The 26080-nt window shown below is 45.2% G+C and overlaps 1 protein-coding gene across 1 annotated transcript in view; it reads left to right on the top strand.

Moving 5' to 3' along the window:
- LOC311243959 (inactive dipeptidyl peptidase 10) overlaps positions 1-23732 on the top strand; it is a gene marked incomplete at both ends in the record, with an annotated part of 65909 nt that extends 42177 nt beyond the window's left edge. Inside the window, 7 exons of the mRNA XM_084333366.1 lie at positions 7580-7646; positions 9128-9322; positions 11382-11436; positions 12879-12978; positions 14506-14564; positions 15985-16057; positions 23506-23732. Of these exons, the coding sequence (XP_084189492.1) occupies positions 7580-7646; positions 9128-9322; positions 11382-11436; positions 12879-12978; positions 14506-14564; positions 15985-16057; positions 23506-23732 (776 nt within the window). The remainder of the gene's footprint in view (positions 1-7579; positions 7647-9127; positions 9323-11381; positions 11437-12878; positions 12979-14505; positions 14565-15984; positions 16058-23505) is intronic.
- Positions 23733-26080: the final 2348 nt, after the last annotated feature.

Genomic DNA, 26080 nt, shown 5'->3' with positions numbered 1-26080 from the left:
TAAAACCAGAAGACGTGTTATGAGGTCTGGCCAACCCCGTACCTACCCGGAACGCAGATCAGCGAAGTGCAGTCACAAGACACCGTAGAACACAGCCGACCTGTGTTGTTCGATCCGGGCAGCGTCGCCGCTCCAACCAGTCGCTACAGTCCTCTTTGTTGACGCAATCCCCGTCCAGGCTCAGGGCAGGGTCGACGAAACATCCCCTGTCAAGGATGACGTCGCGGTCAAGAGTGTAAAACATGTTAAAATCAAAGCACGTTCAACAGAATAGCATCAAGCCAACGGCGATCAGAAGCGAGCTCCGGCGGCGCGCGAGAAGCTAAGCTACCCCGCGCCAGCCATGGCCCTAGCAGCAAGCTAACGTTTACCCAGCGACCACGACATGCTAGCCCCGCAGCTAACAGCTGACCGGCTAATAGTAGGCCTTAAGCAGGCCATGCAGCGATCCAGCAGGCTAACGCAGCAGTTAACAGCTGACTGGCTAACCGTAAGCTATGAACATGTAAACAATGACATAACACTCACCCAGACAGGCCGCCGTTCTGAACCTCTCCTCACTTTTTAAGAGAAAAGAGAAAACAAGACGTCAACACCGCTTCACAACGGTGAACATCCGGCGGAATCAGCACAGTACCAACTGGCCTGTGTAGCTGACTTCGAACATGAATCTGCCGCTATCGCACATTACATGCACATATCCCCTCGTGAAGGAATACTCTCATTTGGATATGAAAGATGGGGTCTTAACACGGTGACAGAGAGAATCCACTCGTCCAGAACACACAGGGATCACCAGTGTCAATGGTCGCGGCCCACTAGTTAAAACTATAATGGTCTCCAGACCAAGGCCTTCTGTCGCCTAGGCGGCTAAACAAAGGACCCTAGCCTGGGGCCGGTTTCCATAAACTTTGTCAAGTAGCCCCCATAGCACTAACAGACAAGTGGAGCCCGCCAGCAAACACTACTCACCCAACCTGGAACGCACCGCTCCTCACAACAGCGGCATGTCCGACAGTTCAGCTGTGGCCTGACAGGTTTCACCCCAACAAACACAGCAAGGAACTGCAGTTGAGAAGCATGCAGCGGCGTGCTCCCAATATGAAAACCGGTGGAGGGTTTTTAGAATGATCATCATCTTCTAGACACTCCAGTACGAAGACAATATCGCCGTATTTTCTCGAAAATAGTGAGAGAGAAAATAAAGATATGATGTCAACGTATCCTTGTTTCCCAAGCTGTTCCTAATCCAATTTCTTCCATCATGGTGTCAAGTGTGGGGATCTACCGAGGCACTTCTTCCTTGTGGTGAAAGCGAGAAGGAGGAGAGCAGGTGACCACACACCTGCTTATGAAGGTAAGCTGATGAGGGGTGTGGTCAGACTAATACTGGTATTAGAGGTACATTTGTGGTTTATTCAGTACGCGTGCACGTACGCGAGATAGTGCAGTGGTGATGCCAAGCTAAGCCACTAACGATACAGAACACAAATTCCTCCTAGACACAATTTCCCTAGAACACACAAAAAACCACACATATCTCGGCATAAACATCAGTGCTACAGGGAACTTCAACCAAGCTGTGAACGACCTGAGAGACAAAGCAAGAAGGGCTTTTTATGCCATAAAAAGGAACATCAAGTTAGACATTCCAATCTAAATCTGGCTCAAAATATTAGACTCTGTCATAGAACGGATTTCCCTATATGGTTGTGAAGTCTGGGGCCCACTTGCAAACCAAGACTTCACCAAATGGGACAAACACCCAATTGAGACTCTGCATGCAGAATTTTGCAAATCCATTCTCCGCACCCAACGGAAAACGCCAAATAATGCATGCAAAGCAGAACTAGGAAGATACCCACTAATCATCTAAATTCAAAAAAGAGCATTCAAATTCCACAATCACCTAAAAGAAAGCGACCCAGACACACTCCACAACATAGCCCTCACCCACAGAGAGACCCTCGATAGATGCCCACTCAGCCAGATGGTTCTGGGACTCTGCTCACAAACACAAGCAGAGCCACCAGACAGAAACCACACTGGACTAAATCAAATTATAAGAAAACAAAAAGAAAACTATCTGACACATTGGAAAGAAACAACCCAAAACCAGAGCAAATTGAAATGCTATTTGGCCCTAAACAGAGAGTACACAGTGGCAGAATACCTGAGCACTGTGACTGACCCAAAACTAAGAAGATCCTTGACTAGGTACAGACTCAGCGAGCACAGCCTAGCCATTGAGAAAGGCCGCCATAGGCAGACCTGGCTCCCAAGCGAAGACAGACTATGCACCCACTGCACACAAGATGAGGTGGAAACCGAGCTCCACTTCTTAACAACCTGCCCACTATACCAAGACATCAGAGACATACTTCCCACAAATTGCAAACACCCAAAGAGACTTTGAAAACATGGACAATAACTCAAAACTCCCATACCTACTGGGAGAAATACAAGAATGTGCAAACACAGCAGCAAGATTTGTGAGCTGCTGTGACAAGAAAAGGACATCCAACGGAATGCAACCACCATGAAGACTGTACAAGAAATTCCGTCTGTAATGTACTGATTTCTTTTGTTTTCTCTGTTTGATGGTTTTGTTTTGTTTGGCTTTGGCAATGTAAACGTATGTTTCCCATGTCAATAAAGCCCATTTGAATTGAATTGAATTGAATACAAATTTAATTAAGAGAGAGAGGGGGGGGGGAGCGAGAGAGGGGGGAGAGGGATAGAGAGAGAGAGGGGGGGTGGAGAGAGAGAGAGAGACAGAGGGGGAGAGAGAGAGAGAGGGGGGGGGGGAGAGGGGGAGAGAGAGGGCAGAGAGAGAGCGAGAGAGGGGGGAGAGGGAGAGAGAGAGAGCGAGAGAGGGGGGAGAGGGAAGGAGAGAGAAGGAGACAGAGGGGGGGAGTGAGAGAGAGAGCAAGAGAGGGGGGGAGAGAGAGAGAGAGAGAGAGAGAGAGAGAGAGAGAGAGAGAGAGAGAGAGAGAGGGGGGGGGAGAGAGACTATAACAGTCCAGTGCAGTATGAGCCTCAGGGCACCTTGTCTGCTGATAGTTTGATACCCAGAGGTGTTTTGGGCCACGTTCACACTGCCAGCCAAAGGGCCCGAATCTGATTATTTTGCTCATACTATGTGACTCAGATCAGATTTCTTTCCACGACAGTGTGAGTGGCACAAATCACACGGAATCTGATCTTTTCTATTCTCTCTCTCTCTGCCTCTCTCTCCCCTCTCTCTCTGCTCTCTCTGCTCTCTCTCTGCCTCTCTGCTCTGCTCTCTCTGCTCTCTGCTCTGCTCTCTCTCTGCTCTGTCTCCCCTCTCTCTCTGCTCTCTCTCTGCTCTCTCTCTGCGCTCTCTGCTCTCTTTCTCCCCCCCCTCTCTCTCTCCTCTCTCTCGCTCTCTGCTCTCTCTCTCTCTCTCTGCGCTCTCTCCCCTCTCTCTCTCTCTCCTCTCTCTCTGCTCTCTCTCCCCTCTCTCCCTGCTCTCTCTGCTCTCTCTCTGCTCTCTCTGCTCTCTCCCCTCTCTCTCTGTGCTCTCTCTATTCTCTCTCTCTGCTCTCTCTCTCCCCCCCTCTCTCTCAATTCAATTCAATTCAAAAAGCTTTATTGGCATGAAATTTCACAAATGTTGCCAAAGCACAATTATGACATAAACAGCAAACAACATAACAATATAAGATCAAAGAAATAAAGGTGATGGTGCGGTGAGTAAAACATGGTACATGTATATACAGTATATGTGTCCTACTGGTTGTCCCTTTTCTTGTGACATGAATTGACATATTTTGCAGCTAAAACGGCGCATTCTTTCTGTTCCCCCAGGAGGAATGGCAATTTCTGCACTTCTGTCATACTTTGGAATTCTGGGGAAATTATTAAAAATTTTGGAAATAATTCCTCCCTAATATTTCTGTAATTTTCACATTGTGTTAGGAAGTGTAGTTCTGTCTCCCTCATAATAATAATAATAATAATAATAATAATGCATTTTATTTATAAGGCGCCTTTCAAGACACTCAAGGTCGCTGTACAACAATTTAAAAAACAGTTCATTAACAATCACAATACATTTAAAAAATAAAATAAAATCAGACATACGCCTGCCTAAACAGGTGGGTTTTGAGGTGGGTTTTGAATGGGATGATGGAGTCAATGTTCCTGATGTCGGGGGGGAGGGAGTTCCAAAGGCGGGGGGCAGAGCAGCTGAAGGCTCTTGACCCCATGGTTGACAGACGGGCTGGGGGGACGGTCAGGTTGATGGAGGAGGCAGACCTGAGGGACCGGGTGGGAATGTTGATGTGGAGGAGGTCGGACAGGTATGGAGGGGCGAGGTTGTGGATGGCCTTGAATGTATGGAGGAGGATCTTGTAGTCTATGCAGTGTTTAATGGGAAGCCAGTGTAGTTGGCGTAGGACGGGGGTGATGTGACTGATGACAGGGGTTCTGGTTATTATACGGGCAGCAGCGTTCTGGACCAGTTGGAGCTTATGGAGGAGTTTGTGGGGGAGACCAAAGAGAAGGGAGTTGCAATAATCCAAGCGGGAAGTGACGAGGGAGTGGACCAGGATTGCGCCGCTGTTGGGGGTGAGTGAAGGGCGGAGGCAGTTGATGTTGCAAAGGTGGAAGTAGGCGGACCGGATGGTGTTGTTGATGTGGGAATGGAATGATAGGGTGCTGTCGAGGACGACACCCAGACTCTCGACCTGGGGGGAGGGGGAAACCAAGGAGTTGTCTATGGTAAGGGTGAAACTGGGGTGCTTGGTGAGTGTGGACTTGGAGCCAATGAGGACTACCTCTGTTTTATCACTGTTTAATTTGAGGAAATTTGAAGTGAACCAGGATTTGATTTCCTGTAAACAGGCACAGAGGGAAGAGGGAGGGAGGGTAGAAGTGGGTTTGGAGGAAACATAGAGCTGGGTGTCGTCCGTGTAACAGTGGAAATTGATGTTGTATTTACGGAGAATCAGACCGAGTGGGAGGAGGTAGATGATGAAGAGGATAGGGCCAAGGACATAGCCCTGGGGAACACCGGAGGATAGGGGGAATGGATGGGATGTGAATGATTTTAACAAAGACAGCACAACCTCTCCTCTCTGGGCAGCCAGGTCTGTCTGTGTCTGCCCTTCTCTATCGCCAAACCATGGTCACTCAGTCTGTACATTGTCAAATTCTTTCTTAGATTCTTATCAGTTACTGTGCTGAGGTAGTTTGCCACAGTATACTGTCTGTTTAGGGCCAAATATGTTTCTAATTTGTGTTGTGATTGTGTGAGTTGATTCCAAGACGTAATGTATTTATCTTTTTCTTTGGTTATAATTTGGTTAGGTCTAATCTTCTGAGGCTGGCTAGGGTTTGTGATGTCAGAGTATGAGATGTCAGCAAGTTTCATTATGAGTTGACAAAAGGGGCTCCTTTGTAGGTCCAGCTCTTGGCAGGCCAGGGCTTTATGATGATAGTAGGCCGGGTCACTTTTTTTAATATGGCTCCAGAATTTAATTGATCTTTTTTGCATATTTATGAGTATCTCTCCTCTCTCTCTCTCTGCTCTCTCTCCCCTCTCTCTCTGCTCTCTCTCTCTGCTCTCTCTCCCCTCTCTCTCCGCTCTCTCTCCCCTCTCTCTCGCTCCTCTCTCTCTGCTCTCTCTCCTCTCTCTCTGCTCTCTCTGCTCTCTCTCCCCTCTCTCCCTGCTCTCTCTGCTCTCTCTGATCTCTCTGCTCTCTCTCTGCCTCTCTCTCTCTGCTCTCTCTGCTCTCTCTCCCCTCTCTCTGCTCTCTCTCCCCTCTCTCTCTCTCTCTTTGCTCTCTCTCTCTCTACTCTCTCTGCTCTCTCTCTGCCTCTCTCTCTGCTTTCTCTCTGCTCTCTCTCTGCTCTCTCTGCTCTCTCTCTCTCCTCTGCTCCTCTCTCTGCTCTCTCTCTCTGCTCTCTCTCTCCTCTCTCCTCTGCTCCTCTCTCTCTGCTCTCTCTCTCCTCTGCTCCTCTCTCTCTGCGCTCTCTGCTCTCTCTCTGCTCTCTCCCCTCTCTCTCTGCTCTCTCTGCTCTCCCCCCCTGCGCTCTCTCTCTCCCCTCTCTCTGCTCTCTCTGCTCTCTCTCTGCTCTCTCTCCCCTCTCTCTCTCTGGTCTCTCTCCCCTCTCTCTACTCTCTCTCCCCCCTCTCTCTGCTCTCTCTCCCCTCTCTCTGCTCTCTCCCCCCCCTCTCTGCTCTCTCTCCTCTCTCCCCCCTCTCTCTGTTCTCTCTCCCCTCTCTCTCTGCTCTCTCTCCCCTCTCTCTCCCCTCTCTCTACTCTCTCCCCCCCTCTCTGCTCTCTCTCTCCTCTCTCCCCTCTCTCTCTGCTCTCTCTCCCCTCTCTCTCCCCTCTCTCTGCTCTCTCCCCCCCTCTCTGCTCTCTCTCCTCTCTCCCCTCTCTCTCTGCTCCCTCTCCCCTCTCTCTCCCCTCTCTCTCGCTGCTCTCTCTCCCCTCTCTCCCCTCTCTCTCTGGTCTCTCTCCCTTCTCTCTACTCTCTCCCCCCTCTCTCTGCTCTCTTTCCCCTCTCTCTCTGCTCTCTCTCCCCTCTCTCTCTGCTCTCTCTCCCCTCTCTCTCTGTTCTCTCCCCCCCTCTCTCTCTCTCTCTCCCCTCTCTCTTGCTGCTCTCTCTCCCCTCTCTCCCTCTGGTCTCTCTGCTCTCTCTCTACTCTCTCTCCCCCCTCTCTCTGCTCTCTCTCCCCTCTCTCTCTGCTCTCTCTCCTCTCTCTCTGCTCCCTCTCCCCTCTCTCTCCCGTCTCTCTCTCTGCTCTCTCTCCCCTCTCTCTCTGCTCCCTCTCCCCTCTCTCTCTGCTATCTCTCCCCTCTCTCTCTCTCTCTCTCTCTCTCCCCTCTCTCTCTCTCTACTCTCTCTCCCCTCTCTCCCCTCTCTCGCTGCTCTCTCTCCCCTCTCTCTCTCTGGTCTCTCTGCTCTCTCTCTACTCTATCTCCCCCCTCTCTCTGCTCTCTCTCCCCTCTCTCTCTGCCCTCTCTCCCCTCTCTCTCCTATCTCTCTCTGTTCTCTCTCCCCTCTCTCTCTGCTCCCTCACCCCTCTCTCTCCCTCTCTCTCTGCTCTCTCTCCCCTCTCTCTCTGCTCCCTCTCCCCTCTCCCCTCTCTCGCTGTTCTCTCTCCCCTCTCTCTCTGCTCTCTCCCTTCTCTCTCCCCTCTCTCTCTGCTCCCTCACCCCTCTCTCTCCCCCCTCTCTCTCTGCTCTCTCTCCCCTCTCTCTCTGCTCCCTCTCCCCTCTCTCTCTCTCTCTCTCGCTGTTCTCTCTCCCCTCTCTCTGCTCTCTCTCCCCTCTATCTCTCCCCTCTCCTCTCCTCTCTCTGCTCTCTCTCCTCTCCCCTCTCTCTGCTCTCTCTCCTCTCTCTGTTCTCTCTCTCCTCTCTCTCTCTCCTCTCTCTCTGCTCTCTCTCCTCTCCCCTCTCTCTGCTCTCTCTCCTCTCTCTCTGCTCTCTCTCCCCTCTCTCTCTCTGCTCTCTCTCTCTCTGCTCTCTCTCCTCTCCCCTCTCTCTGCTCTCTCTCTCCTCTCTCTCTCTCTGCTCTCTCTCCCCTCTCTGCTCTCTCTAGATCTGCACCTGAAGCTGTCTGTGCCGCAGGGCTACGAGGCGAACCTTCACCCTCTCCTCCTCATCGTGTAAGAGTCCCACACGGTGTACATGAGGGAAATATGTCAGATATACTCTGGACACCCGTGTTTAACCTTCTGTAGTGTGGTAGTGAAAGGGTTAACCTTCTGTAGTGTGGTAGTGAAAGGTTAACCTTCTGTAGTGTGGTAGTGAAAGGGTTAACCTTCTGTAGTGTGGTAGTGAAAGGGTTAACCTTCTGTAGTGTGATTGTGAAAGGGTTAACCCTTTGTCGTGTGGCAGTGAAAGGGTTAACCTGTTAACCCTTTGGTAGTGTGGTAGTGAAAGGGTTAAACTGTGGCGGTCGAGGGTGCGCAGAGGGGCCGGATCCCACATTATGCAGGGGGTCCGGGGGGAATCTGAGTCGAAGGTGAGGAGGGTCTAGGAGCCTACGTATGCTCGCTAAGTTAGCTTTGTTGTTGTTGTTGTTGTTGTTGTTGTTGTTGTTGTTGTTGTTGTTTTTACAATGTAGCTGCCCCGTTTCAGAGCAGGACAGATCGCCTGGCTGCTTGTCAGACAAGAAGACCATTGTTTGTGGCTGAAATATACAATAATTGTTTTTGTGTCAGACAGGAAAACACTCAAGTCAGACCGGAAAAACACTGCTGGGAACTTGAAGGTTTTACTGGGCAGCTGACCGGTAACATGAAAGTGTGGTCCTTACATATGATGTTAACATAAATGATTCACTTTTACAGACGATATTACGTCATATAATTTGAAAACGACGAGCAGCGTGCAGCTATAGGTTCTTTTACGACCTGTGACCCTGTCGTTTTTTACGCTCTTGGTCCACGCTTTACTAACTGAAAGTTAGAGGAGCTTGAAAATAATGTGAACTAGTATTTTTGTAATTATTTATTTATCTTTTGCTGTAGTGGATAGGTATATTATTTTTGACATTGATATATAACTTATTACATATTAATACGATATTGTAAGGAAGGGGCAGGACCAGATAAGTTTTGCTTCTTTCTGTCCCTTCTCGAACAAACGTATTTGTCTTGAGCTATGTTGACAATTGCTCCCATGTCAAGGAAGATATATTTTATTTTACATTTACATTTACATTTAGTCATTTAGCTGACGCTTTTATCCAAAGCGACTTACAAGTTCTGTACGACAGGTCATCAGGAATTGTACAACTCTATCAGCTGAGTAACAATGTTCATCAAAGTGTTGCATGTTACAGTGTATAATAATAATAATAATAATAATAATAATAATAATAATAATAATAATAATAATAATAATAATAATAATAATAATAATAATAATAATAATAATAATAATAATGCAGGACCTGTTGCAGAGGTTAGTATATTAAGACATGTGCATGACAGTAAGGTTAGTTAGGGTTAGTTATTTTCTGTTATCTTTTGTTATTTCAAGTTTATGTGTTTATGGTTGTTCGAGATAAATAAAGATCAAATCAAATAAAAAAATAGCTAATCCCCCCCCCCCCCCCCCCCCCCCCCGTGTGTCTCCGCAGAGACGGAGAGCCCGGCAGCCAGTCGGTGACGGAGGAGTTCTCCCTGGGCTGGCCCCAGGTCCTCTCCAGCACGCACGGCGTGGCCCTGGCCTGGGTGGACGGGAGGAGCGGGGTCGGCAGAGGTCAAAAGGCCGTCGCCGTGGATCCGCGCAAGCTGGGCTCGCTGAGGGTCAAAGATCAACTCGGAGTGGTGGAGTCAGTGTCCTCGCGCGCAGTGTCGTTTGGACCGTTATAATCTCTTCATATGACGATTCATATAATAATTGATTGATTGATTTGAAAGGGACGGATACAAAATCATAGACAGTGCCTGTATCGTAGTGTTTGTAGCTAAAGCTCATTTGCAACACTCGTCCGCTAAAGGGCTGACATAAAACATTATAAAATAGGACATGCAGTAGGTAAATAAAAAGGTAATAAAAGCAGTTAGTGTACAAAGTAGACATGCCCTCACTAACATTAGATACACAGATACATACACCTGGGATGACACTGGGGTGTGCACCAACACCTCTGTATAGAGATACCCGTGCACACCGCAGTGCAATCCCAGTATTAAGGCACACAGGATTAACACAGGAATATCATCTATGGACCCAATATGTAAGGGATAATGTATGGCTACGAGGTCATTGTCGCAAAATAATTGACCGACACGGAGTTTAAAATACAGAGGCGCGCCGAGGTGTTTTAAACGTAGTGAAGGTCAATTATTTTGCGACAATGACCGAGTAGGCTATACATTATCCCGCTTATTACATGGCTAACTTACTAACAATATACCTAATTCATTTGACAAATCGCAGTTGTTCTGTGGCTCTGTCAGCCCAAATAAAGTGATTATTATTATCGCGGGCAGCCTCTGTTCTGGCTCCGCTGACACTCCGCTGTCAGTGCAGCGCGGCAGGTGTGTCTGATTTGCTGCACTGATGTGGGCTTGATTGCCAACAGCTGCGCACTGCGGTCATTATTGAAAAAACAGCGGTCATTATTGAAAAATAATGACCGCTGTCGGGGGGCTATTGACCAATCACAAGCAAGCATTTCGGCGAATGTGAAAACGCCATGTAATAAATCAACATACCCACTGCCCTACTTAGACCCAGACATTCATCCGCTCAAAATTTTTTATAATAATAACTTTATTTGTATAGCACCTTTCATACAAGAATTGCAGTTCAAAGTGCTTTACAACCGAAATAAGGCAGGCAAAGTGCAGACATATATATATATATATATATATATATATATATATATATATATATATATATATATATATATATATATATATATATATAAAAAATAATCCCAATAGGCCACTTTGTTCATGGTTTGATTCTATGGCATAAAATGACATATAAACATGTAAAACAAGCATAGAAGAGATAGCAGCAAGGTAAGGAAAATCACAGTTTTAAAATGACATATAAAACATATAAAACAAGCATAAAAGAGATAGCAGCAAAGCAAGGCCAATCACAGTTTCGACCTCAGTCTCAAACCACGCCCTCTTTTCTTGATCCTCCAATCACAACAGTTCCTGTTGAACCTTCAGTTCAGAGGCAACAGTTCTGATTGGAGGATCAAGAAAAGAGGGCAGGTTTGAGACAGGTCAATAGTATCAGCGAGCATGTATCAATAAAATAATTACATTAGATTAGATTAAAATTAATTGCCATTATACATGATAAGTACAGTACAATGAAAAGATGTTTGGCATCCAACCAGAGTGCAAATGTAACAGTAAAGTGCAATAGTTATATACAGGTACGGTAATGTACAGATGATTGAACTGGATATAAAATATATAAATTAGTACTACTGAGTAATAGTGCTAATCAGATGTATGTACAGAGTTGTAGTATTAATATGTACAGTGATACAGGTATAAATACACTATGGTAGTTAATCATACTGGCCTACTACTAATAAGAGTAGGTAAGGGATATGTACAGATATAATATATAGATATAGTATCTACAGATATTTAAAACGGATTATATGCAGGTATGTACAGACAGATGTGGATATATATATATATGTAAGAATAAATACATGTATACGGTATAGATACATAATATACTGTCATATGACGATTGACCTATCTCAAATCACGCCCCCTTTTTTTCTTGATCCTCCAATCATAACCAATGTGATTGGAGGATCAAGAAAAGAGGGCGGGTTTGAGATCAATATCAATATATTGATGTATGTATCAATAAAATAATGACCTTCACACTGTATGTACCCACAGGTGGTTAATGCAACTGCCTTACATCGATGATCGTCGGATGGCTCTGTATGGCAAGGTTAAAATGTTTGCTTTTATTCTGCAATTCTAGTGAATGAATGAATGAATGAATGAATGAATGAAAACTTTATTTAACAGATTGCAGAATGGGTACAATACAGTACGGCTCAATACATACAATTGTTAAGGGGATGCAGACCTGAGAAAGACGTTTGTCTTGTTTCCATCAGGGTCCCCCATTTTCAATTCATATAGACATATATGACATACATGACATACAGATAGTCAGTACTGCTACATCTATACATTTATGACATACCAGATTTGCAAATACAGTACTGTTTGTGATACAGAAGGATTCAAGAAAAGGGAGTATATACATTTGACGTAGAAACTGTACATTGGAGGTTGGGTGGGGGGGGTTGGGTACATTGGGATATTGACAACCATACTGGGTAATTTACATTGGAGGTGGTTGGGGGGGGGGGGGCGGGGGGCATACTGTATAAACAAGTAACACTGTACATTGAGGGGGGGGGGGAGGAGACACTGTACAAACAAACACAATTGTACATTGAACTATTGACAAAACCATACTAGGTAAATGACTGTACATTGGAGGGGGTTGGAATGATTGGGTTAGGATATTTACAGGGGCCAGTGTTGAGTTGCAGTCTCCCGTAGGTGTCCCTTGAGAGAGGTTTTGAAAGTGGGTAGTGATCCACATTCCTTTACAGCTTTGGGTAGGGCGTTCCACATTGATGTGGCATAATTGCGAAACGTGTTTAGTCCCTTATTTGAGCCGAATCTGGGTTTGACATGATTTGTGGAGCTCCCTCTGGTGTTGTGATCGTGGTATTCACTGACCTTTGGGAAGTATTTTGACATGTACATGGGTACCTTGGTCGTGTAGTGTATCTTGTAGACCAGGCCCATTGCAAGTTGTTGTACTCTGTCGTCTACTCTAAGCCATCCTAGGTTGTCGAAGTGGGCAGGGGTGAGGTGGGTTCTAGGAGTAAGGTCAAGCAGTAGTCTGACCAGTTTGTTTTGAGATGTTTGTAATTTTGTTTTTAGCGCCTTTGAGGTGCTTTGGTACCATGAGGTGCAAGCATAGTCGTAGTACCCCTGAATGAGTGCTCCTGCCAGAGTCTTCAGGGTGTTCTTGTTTACCAGAGAGGAGATCCGGTACAAGAATCGAGTTCGTTGGTTGACTTTTTTTATTACATTGGATGCCATTTTGTCACAGGAGAGATTAGCCTCTAGGATGGACCCCAGGTAGGTAATTTCATCTTTCCTTGTGACAATATTGTCACCCACTGTAACTGAGAAGCCGTCGGTCTTGCTGAGTTTGTTATTTGAACCGAAGAGAATGGACTCTGTTTTGCCCATGTGTAATGATAGTTTGTTATCAGTCCGTGTTGATTAAATACAATATAGTAAGCATGTCAGTAAAACATAAATACAATATGCTGTTTATATTTTGTGTTTCTTCATCTCCAGGCGTTTGGTGGTTATTTAACCCTCAAGATGTTAGCCGCGACCGACAAGTTATTCCAGTGTACGGCCGCGGTCGCCCCCATTACCGACTTCAGACTTTACAGTGAGTACATGTCGTGTTCAGACTTTAGTGAGTAGATGTCGTGTTCAGACTTTAGTGAGTAGATGTCGTGTTCAGACTTTAGTGAGTAGATGTCGTGTTCAGACTTTAGTGAGTAGATGTCGTGTTCAGACTTTAGTGAGTAGATGTCGTGTTCAGACTTTAGTGAGTAGATGTCGTGTTCAGACTTTAGTGAGTAGATGTCGTGTTCAGACTTTAGTGAGTAGATGTCGTGTTATTCAGACTTTAGTGAGTACTGTAGATGTCGTGTTATTCAGACTTTAGTGAGTACTGTAGATGTCGTGTTATTCAGACTTTAGTGAGTAGATGTTGTGTTATTCAGACTTTAGTGAGTAGATGTTGTGTTATTCAGACTTTAGTGAGTAGATGTCGTGTTATTCAGACTTTAGTGAGTAGATGTCGTGTTCAGACTTTAGTGAGTAGATGTCATGTTATTCAGACGTTAGTGAGTAGATGTCATGTTATTCAGACTTTAGTGAGTAGATGTCGTGTTATTCAGACTTTAGTGAGTAGATGTTGTGTTATTCAGACTTTAGTGAGTAGATGTCGTGTTATTCAGACTTTAGTGAGTAGATGTTGTGTTATTCAGACTTTAGTGAGTAGATGTCGTGTTATTCAGACTTTAGTGAGTAGATGTCGTGTTCAGACTTTAGTGAGTAGATGTCATGTTATTCAGACTTTAGTGAGTAGATGTCGTGTTATTCAGACTTTAGTGAGTAGATGTCGTGTTATTCAGACTTTAGTGAGTAGATCATGTCGTGTTATTTAGACTTTAGTGAGTAGATGTCATGTTATTCAGACTTTAGTGAGTAGATGTCATGTTATTCAGACTTTAGTGAGTAGATCATGTCATGTTATTCAGACTTTAGTGAGTAGATGTCATGTTATTCAGACTTTAGTGAGTACATGTCATGTTATTCAGACTTTACAGTGAGTAGATGTTAGGGCTGCATGATTAATTCATAGACCTATGCGGTCTCATTTCTAAATTATGATGATTTAAAAAAAAGAAAAAAATAATATCTTTAAATATATATATATTTTTTTTAACGTTTTACTTAACTTTTTTAAATGATGACGATTCTGACTCGAGTTATTTTGTATGTTACAAGAGACTTTTGTTTAAGTCAAGCACTTTCATATATGTTATGTTTAAGTTTAAGTCAAGCACTTTGATATATGTTATACTGTCTGTTTAAGAAAGAGTGCAATAAATGTTTTTATTGAAAAAATAAGAATCGTGTGAGAGAATCGTGATCTCAATTCTTAGGGAGAAAAATCAAGATTCACATTTTAGCAAGAATTGTGCAGCCCTAGTAGATGTTGTGTTATTCAGACTTTAGTGAGTAGATGTCATGTTATTCAGACTTTAGTGAGTAGATGTCGTGTTATTCAGACTTTAGTGAGTAGATGTCGTGTTATTCAGTATCCGTAGGCCTACAGAGGAATGCATTTTTTTATGAAATACAATAACAACTCATAAAGACCAATTGTACCAACACGTTTCAGGTGCTGCGTTCTCAGAAAGATACCTCGGTCTTCCAGCGAAGGAAGAGCATACTTACTCGGTGAGGCTCAAAACCCGAAGAATTCATTTCATTTATTTCAACCCGTAAGACACTGAGGTTACCCTCGTTTAACCCTTTCACTACCACACTACAGAAGGTTAACCCCTTCACTACCACGATACAGACGGTTTGTCGTGTGGCAGTGAAAGGGTTAACCCGCCGTATTGTCGCAGTGAAAGGGTTAACCGTTTGGTAGTGTGGTAGTAAAGGGGTTAACCTTCTGTAGTGTGGTAGTGAAAGGGTTAACCCTTTGTCGTGTGGCAGTGAAAGGGTTAACCTGTATTGTCGCAGTGAAAGGGTTAACCATTTGATAGTGTGGCAGTGAAAGGGTTAAAGCGACGAGCTTACAAAACAAAACACAGTGTATCAGCAATTTCATACATATAGGCACAATAAATAAGAATACAAATAAACAATAACAAGTCAGCTAAGATGGTTACAAGTCCATACACAGTGGGTCGGAGATCATACTTTTAAATGCAGCAAGAGAAGGAAGAACCTTCAGCTTCAGAGTCAGTTGGAGGACATTCCAGGTGTTGGAAGCAGTTTTTCCTAGTTCAGAGCAAACTCAAGGAACCCCTAAGAACCATTTGAACGTGTAGAATAGGTTCCAAGATTCCAATCCAACAGTGTTGTGATGTAAGAGGGAAGTTTACCAATAAGGGCTTTAAACCATCCAACCTTTTCACAAAGGACACAATGGTAGGTATCATATCTGTCATCAGTAATAAAGCAGAATGATAGACCGGTGGAAAACAGCTTCAACAATCCTCTTTCTAATAACTACTAATTTGACTAATTTACTAATCAATTTCTACTAACTACTAATCTACTAATACTAATTTAACTGCAGTAAAATGATGCCACATCTTTATGTTTGAGACCAGTTCTCAACATTGATTGATTGATTGATTGATTGATTGATTGATTGATTGATTGATTGATTGATTGATTGATTGAACATTTTATTAACAGATTGCAGAGTGGGTACAATACAGTACAGCTCAATACACACAATTGTTAAGGGGATGCAGACCAGAGAAAGACTTTCGTCTTGTTTACATCAGGGTCCCCCATTTTCAATTCATCATAACATATATGACATACATGACATACAGATAGACAGTACTGCTACATCTATACATTTATGACATACCAGATTTACAACTACAGTACTGTTTGTGATCCAAAAAGAGTTTAAGAAAAAGAGAGTATATACATTTGACGAAGAAACTGTACATTGGTGGGGTGGGGGGGGGGGGGCTGTACATTGGAGGTGGGTGGGGTGGGGGTGAGGGGGGGATGGGACCTGTCTTATTTTGATGGCTCAATATGCTCAATATCTATGGAGTTGATACTTGTTACACGTGAATATCCCAGAAGATACCGGACATGTTTAGTCTCTGTTGTGTCTTGTCAGACTGCATCTTTACTGGAAGAGGTGAACAAGCTGAAAGATGAGAACTTCCTCATTCTCCACGGAACAGCAGATGGTAAGATACTGTTCGGTTTTATACTTTTGAATATGAATTTGTATAGTCTGAATTCCATTAAAGTAAGTGTAAGTGGTATTTTTATGTTAAAATAAGGGGTCTACGTGTTAAAATAATAGCTCTACATTCCGACAGCCATCACTGACATAGAGTGTCTGGTCAGTAACATGGGTCTCCCAGTTTAAGTTTAAGTTTAAGTTTATTTGGATCCCTATTAGCCACAGCAGTGCTGGGGCTATTCTTCCTGGGGTCCATAACACGTAAAATACAGTTACAGACTTTATACTCTCACAAACATTCACATGGCATACAGACAATTAAAACAACAATACATACTCCTAATCAAATTCATAATACAATACAACAATACATACTCCTAATCAATTCATAATACAATACAACAATACCTACTCATAATCGATTCATAAAACAATACAGCATAATATACAATTTAGCTTTTTCATACATTATCTATGTTCATTTCAACCAATTATACAATCTTCTAAATTGAGCTTATAGGACTAGATATTACAATCCCTTAGATAATCAACACTTTTTTGAATGGGGTAGTGGTAAAAGCTTCACTGGGGTCTTCAGATGGGCACCCTCCTTCATTGGTGTTTCGTTGACAGGCCCACGACACCTCCGAAGGGCTCAAAGGCAACACCTGGCGTCCCAGCTGTGCCCCCCTCTGCTTTTACCCCTCGATGGTCATTTTGCAGCCCAGTTGGGGTCCTTTCTCTTAATCCATAGCCATCTGCTGCTTCGTTCGGCAGCCTCTGACAGTGTTTTGACAGCTTGTCAGAATGCCTGTCCTCGCACTCCCATCCCCTTAAGAAGCTTGGTTGTGGACATGGCAACAAATCCTCTAGAACCAACCTCCACCGGAAGCACCTGGGCACGCCAGCCGCGTTGTTCTGCCTCGGCTGCTATGTCGGAGTACTTCAGTCGTTTACGTTCATATGCTTCACCAACTGCAGCCTCCCATGGTACAGTTAGTTCCACAATGAATACAGACTTCTGGGAGGTTGACCACATGACCAGGGCCCTCATTCATCAACCTGACTTACGCACAGATATGTGCTTAACCTGTGCATACGACCATTTCTAAGCAAAGAGTGGGATTCTTCAATTTCAACTTGAACTTGACTTCGTGCTTATGTGTACGCACAGCTCGGAGCACACTTAGCTGACGCCCAGTGGTAGAACATCGTTACTACGGCATAAGCGCTCCTCAGTTCTGCATTAGTTTCAAGGCGGAAATAAGCTTCCGTGCATTAGTGTTCAACTTCTGTATGACCCGTAATTCATTATAGTTCATTATAAAATAGCGACAGTAGTGTAATTATAACGGGCTCACACGCGAACAAGAGGTTGGCCTGCTTGTTTGGCACGGGGGGGCAGACGCAAAACACCAACCTCCAAACGCGATTAAATATTGTTTCAAATAAAAAGCGAATTATTTTGTGTTTCATGTTTCCAAATAAGATTGGTCACGAAATGCTTTCTACTTCAATTTGTTGGTTAGAATAGATGACCTCCGTTGAAACTTCACTGAGACTAACAGTCTATTTGTGAGCTCCCGCTCAGATGTGATAATAATAACAATAATAATAATAGCTTCATTTTATATAGCGCCTTTCAAGAGACCCAAGGTCGCTTTACATAGATAGGGGGGGGGAATAACAAAGTAACAGACATAGTGGACAGACACACAACATATAAATATGATGATGGAATTCATTCAAGATCCTCTCCACCCTCGGGTCTTTGCCACCGGCACGGTCCATCGTGATATTGGAGATGGATCGAGCAATAGACTGTTACTGTAGCTGTCAAAGCTCCATCACAAATGCAGTTATGTGAATAGAAAGGGATTCCACTATGGCGGTTAGGTGGCCGAGCGGAGATTGCGTTCGTCACCAGCCCCGGAGCTGAGCTGGATTTGCCTGTTCGAATCCAGCTCACAGCTCCGGGGTTGTCACCAGCTTGGCTGGCCGTCTGCACTGATACAATTGGCTGTATCAGAGGGTGGGAGAAGCTGGCGGGGTGGGTCCGGGTCGTTGTAAACAGCGACTCCTACAGTTCGGTCGGGGCGCCTGCTAAGCGCGGATTGGACGTGAGGGGGATAGTGTGGTCCTCCCACACGCTACGCCCTCTCAATGAGAATCCGCGCTGCCAGGTGAAAAGAAGCGGTGATTGGCTGGACGTGTGTCGGAGGAAGCACGTGGTAGCCTCCACTCTCCCAGATGATCTGACTGTGGGGGGTATGTGCGCAGCGACCAGGAAGGGACTGGGAATTGGCATACGACTAACATTGGGATGGGAGAAAAATCGGAGGAAAATGGAGGGGGAAAAAGACCAAAAAAAAAAAAAGGGATTCCACTAAGTCAATGTTGCGATGCGCATTTGCCTGATACATGTTGTTGCTGCATGCCGGGAGGAAGGCGATGCTGAATGTTTTCAATTCATTAAATAAAACGGATACTTTTTGCAAGGGTTTACTGACTCATACAAATAATCAACCAACTACATACTGTAACTTTTCAGTGCACGTTCTTATTTACATTGTGACAACAGCCTTGTGAGTTCCCGCAGTGACCCGCACACAGACATGATGGAATTCAAGTTCAAGTTTGTATTGATCACATATAGGCAGGCTACACATGGCGTATAGGCTACATCATTGGCAGTGAGATTCATTGTTCTTGTATATGCTCTCGTATTATTGTTTATATAGGCTACCCAATACTGACATCAAAATAGATTGTATGACAGAAATCATATGCAGCAGGTAGAAAATTTACGGAAAATCCGTCGCGATTTGGAATAAAATTGAGGAGAACTTTAATCCCTGGGTATTAATCAAACAAAACGGAAAAAGGCAGTCATATTCCAGCACGGTCTTTATTAGTGTTTGCGCTGCCCAGGCAGCAATGGTTAATAGATATCATATCCGACATCACCGTACGTGTACACGTCTGTCAGCCTGTCTCATAACACGCTTCCCTCGGTTTAGTCCATTCTTCCACATTTCATGGGGGTGCCATTACCGTATATGGGAAAGTGTGCACGAGCCTCGGCGCAGGGCCAAGGTGATATTTATCATGACAGGTGTGCGTAGAACCTGCGTACGCACGTGTGGTAAATCCTGTTTTTTTTGTGCGTGCACTGATTTTTATTTATTTTTTTATATTTTTATTTTTTGCACAAATCTCTCCAACATTCCAAACATCTCTTTCCACATCATCATATTCAATTTCCAGGATTTGCCTTTTTCTTTTTTGTAAGAACATACAAAACATGTAAAGGACTCATACAAATACATTAATAACTGACATGGAAAATAAAAAAAGACTTACGAAAAAAGAAACATACTATACTATACATTATGCGTATACATTCCTGATATATATACCTTGCATGTAGACCGAACTACCTTCGAGCAGGTATGTGCTGCATCCTCTATCGGGATGCCACCCTTCTCCATATTGCATGTGAGAGAAAGCGCCCCAGACATATGCAGTTGTGCATGATAACATGCATGCACGCATGTCTCCGACACATGTATGTGGGTACGTGTATCACGTAAGCATGTGTATATGCCTCATATGTGTGTGTGTGCATCTTCCTGGTATGTGACTGTACTCCTATATCTTGTGTGTGTTTCGTATCCATGTGTGCCTCTGCCCCCTATGTGAGTGCATATCTCAGATGTGTATATATATGTGCGTCTCAGCTACGTATGTGTGTGTCTCCTATATACATGTGTATCCCCCTTATGTGTCAGTGAAAGCTTATATTTCAACTATGTGTATATGTAGGTATGTGTATGCCTATTTCCTATAAATGAGTATGTGCATGTATGTGTGCCCCTGACGTGTATACCTTATCCTTGTGTATATGAGTGTGTGTAAACCTATTATGTACACATATGAATATGTGTATCCTAGATACTTGTATGCGGCTATACCTGCGCACATGTGAGTGTGATAGAGACAGTGACCGTTCCATAGACACACCATCCGGACATAAAATATATGTACATATATACACAATACATTATAAAGCACAAGTACCATCAGATCAAATCCCCTTTTTCATATTCATCCTTGATAATATTGTAATCCCATCCTAATCATTTGTCCCCAGACCGTTCAGTCAGGTGTAGAAAACTGTCCCATACCTCAGCGAAAATATCCTCTCTCCCTGCGACTCTATACGTCACCCTTTCATATGATGCTGTCCGGAACATTAGTTCCATCCATTCTTTAAAAGTAATATCAACAGGTGATTTCCAATGTCGTAATGCAATTCTACATCCTGATATCATGGCCATTCTATACCACATTCCCCGGTATTTAGGCGTGCGTGCACTGATTCTAAATTCTGTGCTTACGTGTGGAAATAGAACATTTTCTACGCCACGTTGATGAATGAGGGCCCAGGTCCGGCCTGAGGTTAGTTGTAATTATCTCAGGCGGAAAGATTCGTTTCTGGTCCAAGTCAACCTGTATTCTCCAGTCCCGGGCAGTGTCCAGGAGGGTTGCCTCCACACTTGCAGATGGCTTTGCTGGGAGCTGTCCTGCTTTTACAAAAGAAGTGGTGTTTGAGTGTCTAGGCATTGGGGGAGGGAGGGCATTGTTGGTAGTTCTCCTTCCTTCCAGGGTGATTGCCAGTTGTCTTAGGACCTGGTTGTGTCTCCAGGTGTAGCGCCCCTTGGGACAAACTGGTTTTGCAACCGGTGAGGATGTGCCTCAGTGTTGCGGGGGTTTGGCAAAGCACACAAGAAGGATCTTCTCCAAACCACTGGTTTAGGTTCTTGGGCGTGCGGAGAACATCATAGGTGGCTCTGATGATGAAGCTGATTTGGCTTCCTTCCATCTCCCAAAGATCCTTCCATGTGAGCTTACGATGCTCCAGGTTTTCCCAGCTAGTCCATTGGCCCTGTTTGGACTGTGAGACTGCCTTTGCGCATCTGTCTAATAATATATCCATATCAGACACATACATTTTCATTTACATATATCCCTATCTCCTTATCAGACACATACATTTTCATTTACGTACTGTACATCTATTAGGGAATGTCAATTTCTTTGGTTGAAATGTTGTTTTACCAAGATTCTGAAATGACATTTACTATTCTCCTGCTTATCATGTCTGGGAAGAGAGTTCCATTCCTGCATACCACAGAACATGACAGTTTGCTTCATTACATTTGACCTCACTTTTGTAAGTGTAAAACGTTGTGCAGAAGCATGTCTGGTGGAATGGTTGTGTCTGTCAAATCAAATCAAATAAAATGTATTTGTAAGGCCCGACAACACACGTTAATGTCCCCATGGGCCGGACACGTCTTCTTTAAACAAGAACAAAACAAGAACACCATAAGGTCCAACAAATTTAAAATAAATGCAAAATAAATGAATGAATGCAACACTCCCAGACATACCCCACGCGAAGGTAAGGAAAAACTCACTAAAACCTAGCAATAGGAAAAAATGCACCACAGGCAGTGTGGAGGAGAGAAACCTTAGAAGGGCCATTCAAGGGGGGATCTCCCTTCTTAGATGTCGGTGATAGTAGTGTTGCAGACGGACAGTTGGTAAGCATGCACTCATGTGTGTAGTGAAACACAGATGAGTGCATGCAATAGCAACTGAACATTTTGAAAAATTTAAGATAGAGCTGATAGCGATAGCAACTGAACATTTTGAAAGATTAAAGATAGAGCTGATAGCGGATCTATTTGAGGCACAGGGGCGGCGCAAAGAGGGTCGCGTCCTCCCCGTCTTAATCACGGGACATTCAACACTCCGGTCATCACTCCGAGACAGCCGGAGACAGGGAGATAGGGGGCGGCGCAGAGAGGGTCGCAACCTCCCCATCATCATCGCGGGACGTCCAGCACTCCGGTCATCACTACGAGACAGCCGGAGACAGGGAGACAGGAGGGCACGCAGAGAGGGTCGCATCCTCCCGGTCTTCATCACGGGACGTCCGACACTCCGGTCATCACGCCGGGACAGCAACTCACAGGGAGACAGGGAGACGGGACAGGCGTTAGACAGCTCGGGTGATTGTAATGGGCGGACATAGCAATAGATACAAGTGGTAAGCATATATGTGAATAGAATAGATATATGAAGTAAGCATATTATGTGAATAGAATAGAAGTACTTAAACCAGCAATGAAACCACGTTGACAGACCACGGACAGAAGACGGTAAGAAGCTGATCCATGGCCTCGGTGGTGCACGTAGAGCAGTCACTGCAATCTTGGCCAAGACCCCGAGACATCCACCACCTTGGTCAGCACTACGAGACAAGCACTCAGAGAGATGGGGGGGGGGGGGGGGGGGGGGTTGGGGGGGGGGGGGTTGGGGGGGGGGGGGGGTTAGATAGTTCCCATGTTTGTAGTGGGCGGAGATGGAGCAATAGATACATGTAGTCAGAAGGTTCAGTACTGCAGGCCAGACAGAAGGCGGTATGAAGCTGTTCCATGGGACCGGTTGAGACAGAGACAGAGGTTAAAAGGTTCATAGATAGAAAATAGAAAATAGAATAGAAAAGACTTATAGATAAATTGTCCCAGTCCCTCCGCTCTGCAGTAAACACAAAATACATGTTCTGGTATCCCGTTCCCACTTTATCCAACCAGGAGAGAGAGCTCAACACTGCAAAAATGGTCCAACAAAAATAAGAAATTAAAAACTTTAAGCAAATATGAGCATGAAACAAGTATAATAATCTGCCAGTGCAGTAAGCAAATCTGGATTGGCAAGATATCTTGAAATAAGTAAAAATATCTAGGGTTCTTTCTCCTGATTGGATAAAGTGGGAAGGGATACCCGAACATGTATTCTCTGTTTACTGCAGAGCAGAGGGACTGCTGACCAGACACCCATGGGGCGACAGTGGCTCGGGAGGTAGAGCAGTCATCTGGCAATCCGGAGGTTCCCGGTTCGACTCCCGCTCCTCCCGGGCAGCGTGTCGATGTGTCCTTCCTTGAGCAAGACACTTAACCCCTAATTGCTCCTGATGAGCAGGTTGGAACCTTGCATGGTTGCCTCTGCCGTCGGTGTGTGAATGTGGGAGTGAATGGGTAAAATGTGAGGAACAAATTGTAAAGCGCTTTGGATAAAAGCGCTATATAAAAAAGCAGCCATTTAGGCATTTACCATGTTACTGACCAGACACTCTGTATCAGTGAGGGGGCTGTCAGAATGTAGAGCTACTTAACACACATTTTAACAAAGAAAAGACCACTTACAGCACCCTTTAAGCATCTTTATTGTCACATCTTTCTCTTCTGTTACGAGTCAAGAGTGGAATTTGTTGTTCTTCGCTCCTCCACGCGGCTGCAGCATCAACATAAAGTTGCACCGGAAAAAAAGCAATAATAGTTGATTTATTAAACGTGTGTGTCTGTATTGACGCCACAGCCAGGGTCCACTTCCAGCACAGCGCGGAGCTCCTGAGTCGTCTGGTGAAGGTGGAGGCCAACTACTCCCTGCAGCTGTACCCCGACGAGGGCCACACCCTGAGGGAGCCGCGCAGCGTGCAGCACCTGGAGCGCACCCTGGTCAACTACCTGCAGGCCTGCCTGAGGCACAGCCTCCTCCTCGCCCCGGTGGAGGAGCCGGACGACGACGAGGAGGACGACGACTGAGCGGGGAGCTCCCCCCCTCCTCCTCCTCCTCGCTCCTCGCCCCAGTAGAGGAGGAGGAGGAGGAGGGGGCGGAGGAGGACGAGGAGGAGGAAGAGGAGGAGGAGGAGGAGGAGGAGGAGGAGGAGGAGGAGGAGGAGGAAAGGAGGAGGAGGAGGAGGAGGGGGAGGAGGAGGACGAGGAGGACGAGGACGATGACTGAGCGGGGAGCTCCTCCTCCTCCTCCTCCTCGCCCCACAGGAGAGGAGCAGGAGGAGGAAGAGGAAGAGGAGGAGGAGGAGGAGGACGAGGAGGAGGACGAGGAGGATGACTGAGCGGGGAGCTCCTCCTCCTCCTCCTCGCCCCACAGGAGAGGAGCAGGAGGAGGAAGAGGAAGAGGAGGAGGAGGAGGACGAGGAGGACGACGACGACTGAGCGGGGAGCTCCCCCTCCTCCTCCTCCTCCTCCTCCTCCTCGCTCCAGTAGAGGAGCAGGAGGAGGAGGAGGGGGGAGGAGGAGGAGGAGGAGGAGGAGGAGGAGGAGGAGGAGGAGGAGGAGGAGGAAGAGTAGGAGGGGGAGGAGCAGGAGGAGGAGGAGGAGGAGGGGGAGGAGGAGGAGCCGGAGGAGGATGAGGACGAGGACTGAGCCGGGGTCTCCCCCTCCTTCTCCTCCTCGCCCCAGTAGAGGAGGAGGAGGAGGAGGAGGAGGAGGAGGAGGAGGAGGAGGAGGAGAGAGGAGGAGAGAGGACTGAGCCAGGAACCCCCCTCCTCCTCCTCCTCGCCCCAGTAGAGGAGGAGGATGAGGAGGAGGAGGAGGAGAAGGAAGACGACTGAGCCGGGAGCTCCTCCAGAGAGACATGTTCAGGACTATATATATATATCCATCTCATGCATCACCTCGGGTGGAACCGATGAGCACAGGAGCGGGGGACCAAAACCAGCCCGATGGCCGGCCTACTACAACATTTCGAAAGCGTATATATATTATTACACGTTATCCCACACAGCGGTTTGTGCCGTTACATAACGTTTGAGGCCGTATTTGTTTACATGAGCCACGAGAAGACGACAGTGGGGTGGTGCCAGTGGGGGTACCGGTCCTACCCCGACGTTTACAAAATAGTTATAAAGGCATGCATGTCATGACGGCTGCATGATTGAGTGGTTTACAATGCATCCTTCTCCGCCTCGCAGCGCCCTTACTTTAACCCAGTCGGGTTCGATGTCGCGAGATCTGCCTAAACGCCGTCGAGTCACGCATCACTCCATATCCTAAATGTGCCAAATGTCGTATATATATATATATATATATATATATATATATATATATATATATATATATATATATATATATATATATATATATATATATATATATATATATATATATATATATATCACAAGAAGACTTTTCCTAACGGTTTAGTTACGGTTCGTTCCATTGGCGTGGTATAAGAATGAGAATGCAATTGAAAGTATTCACCCTGACCAATTCAGATTCAATCTAGTATAGTTTGTGATGTATGAGAATGAACCATTTTAACCAGCTCCAGAGGACGTATCCATCCGTGGTCTATGTACATTTTATCTACACGTTGGATTGTTTCTTTTATGTTTTTTTTTATACATTTCGGCATTTTTGTGTTTATCTTGTTGTATACATATTTATTTTCTATGAAACAATAGTTAGGCTACTACGTGGCATTCCATGGGGGCGAGGTGTCCCAGAGTGAACCGCTAGGCAGGGGGCATGGACTGCTTCATCGAGGCAGTCTGCTCGGCCTACATGGAGGAGTAGACTGTCAGTCAGAACCACGGGGTCGTGCTGGTGAACTGCATGTAGTTGTTTTGGAACTGAATGTCCTCGACACTTGGCGATACTTTTTGTTTCAGCGATCCTTGACAATAAAGAATGAAGTTCTTGTTTTACAGAAAAACCAAAAAAAAAGTGTTTCGGTCTCTCCGGTCAAGCGATACTGTCACAGAGCCCCCCCCCCCCCCCCGCGTAGGCCATGAATTATGGCAGCGGGATACAGTAGGCCTATATCCACACCATATTCTGTAAGTGTTTTATTATTAAAATATTAATAAGAATAACAATAAGAAGAATACACTTTATTTGTATAGCACCTTTCATACAAGAATTGTGCTTCATTGCAGTAATGTAGGCATAATGGACATGAAATAGACATGCATAACATGAGCATAAAATTGGCATAGATGTAGAGAGGCATAAAATGAGCAGAGATTTTACTAAAAAAAAAAGCAATGCATGAAGTGCAGACATAGAATGAATATCAAATAGACATGAAGTGAAGCATGAGATAAAACAGAATAAAGCAGTGCAATCAAATATCTCATTTACAGAAAAGC

The sequence above is a fragment of the Notolepis coatsorum genome, assembly GCF_963971535.1.
Source record: "Notolepis coatsorum genome assembly, chromosome: 17".
Taxonomy (NCBI): domain Eukaryota; kingdom Metazoa; phylum Chordata; class Actinopteri; order Aulopiformes; family Paralepididae; genus Notolepis; species Notolepis coatsorum.
Note: the sequence above shows the minus strand (reverse complement) of the source record. Positions and strands in the feature narration are given on the sequence as shown.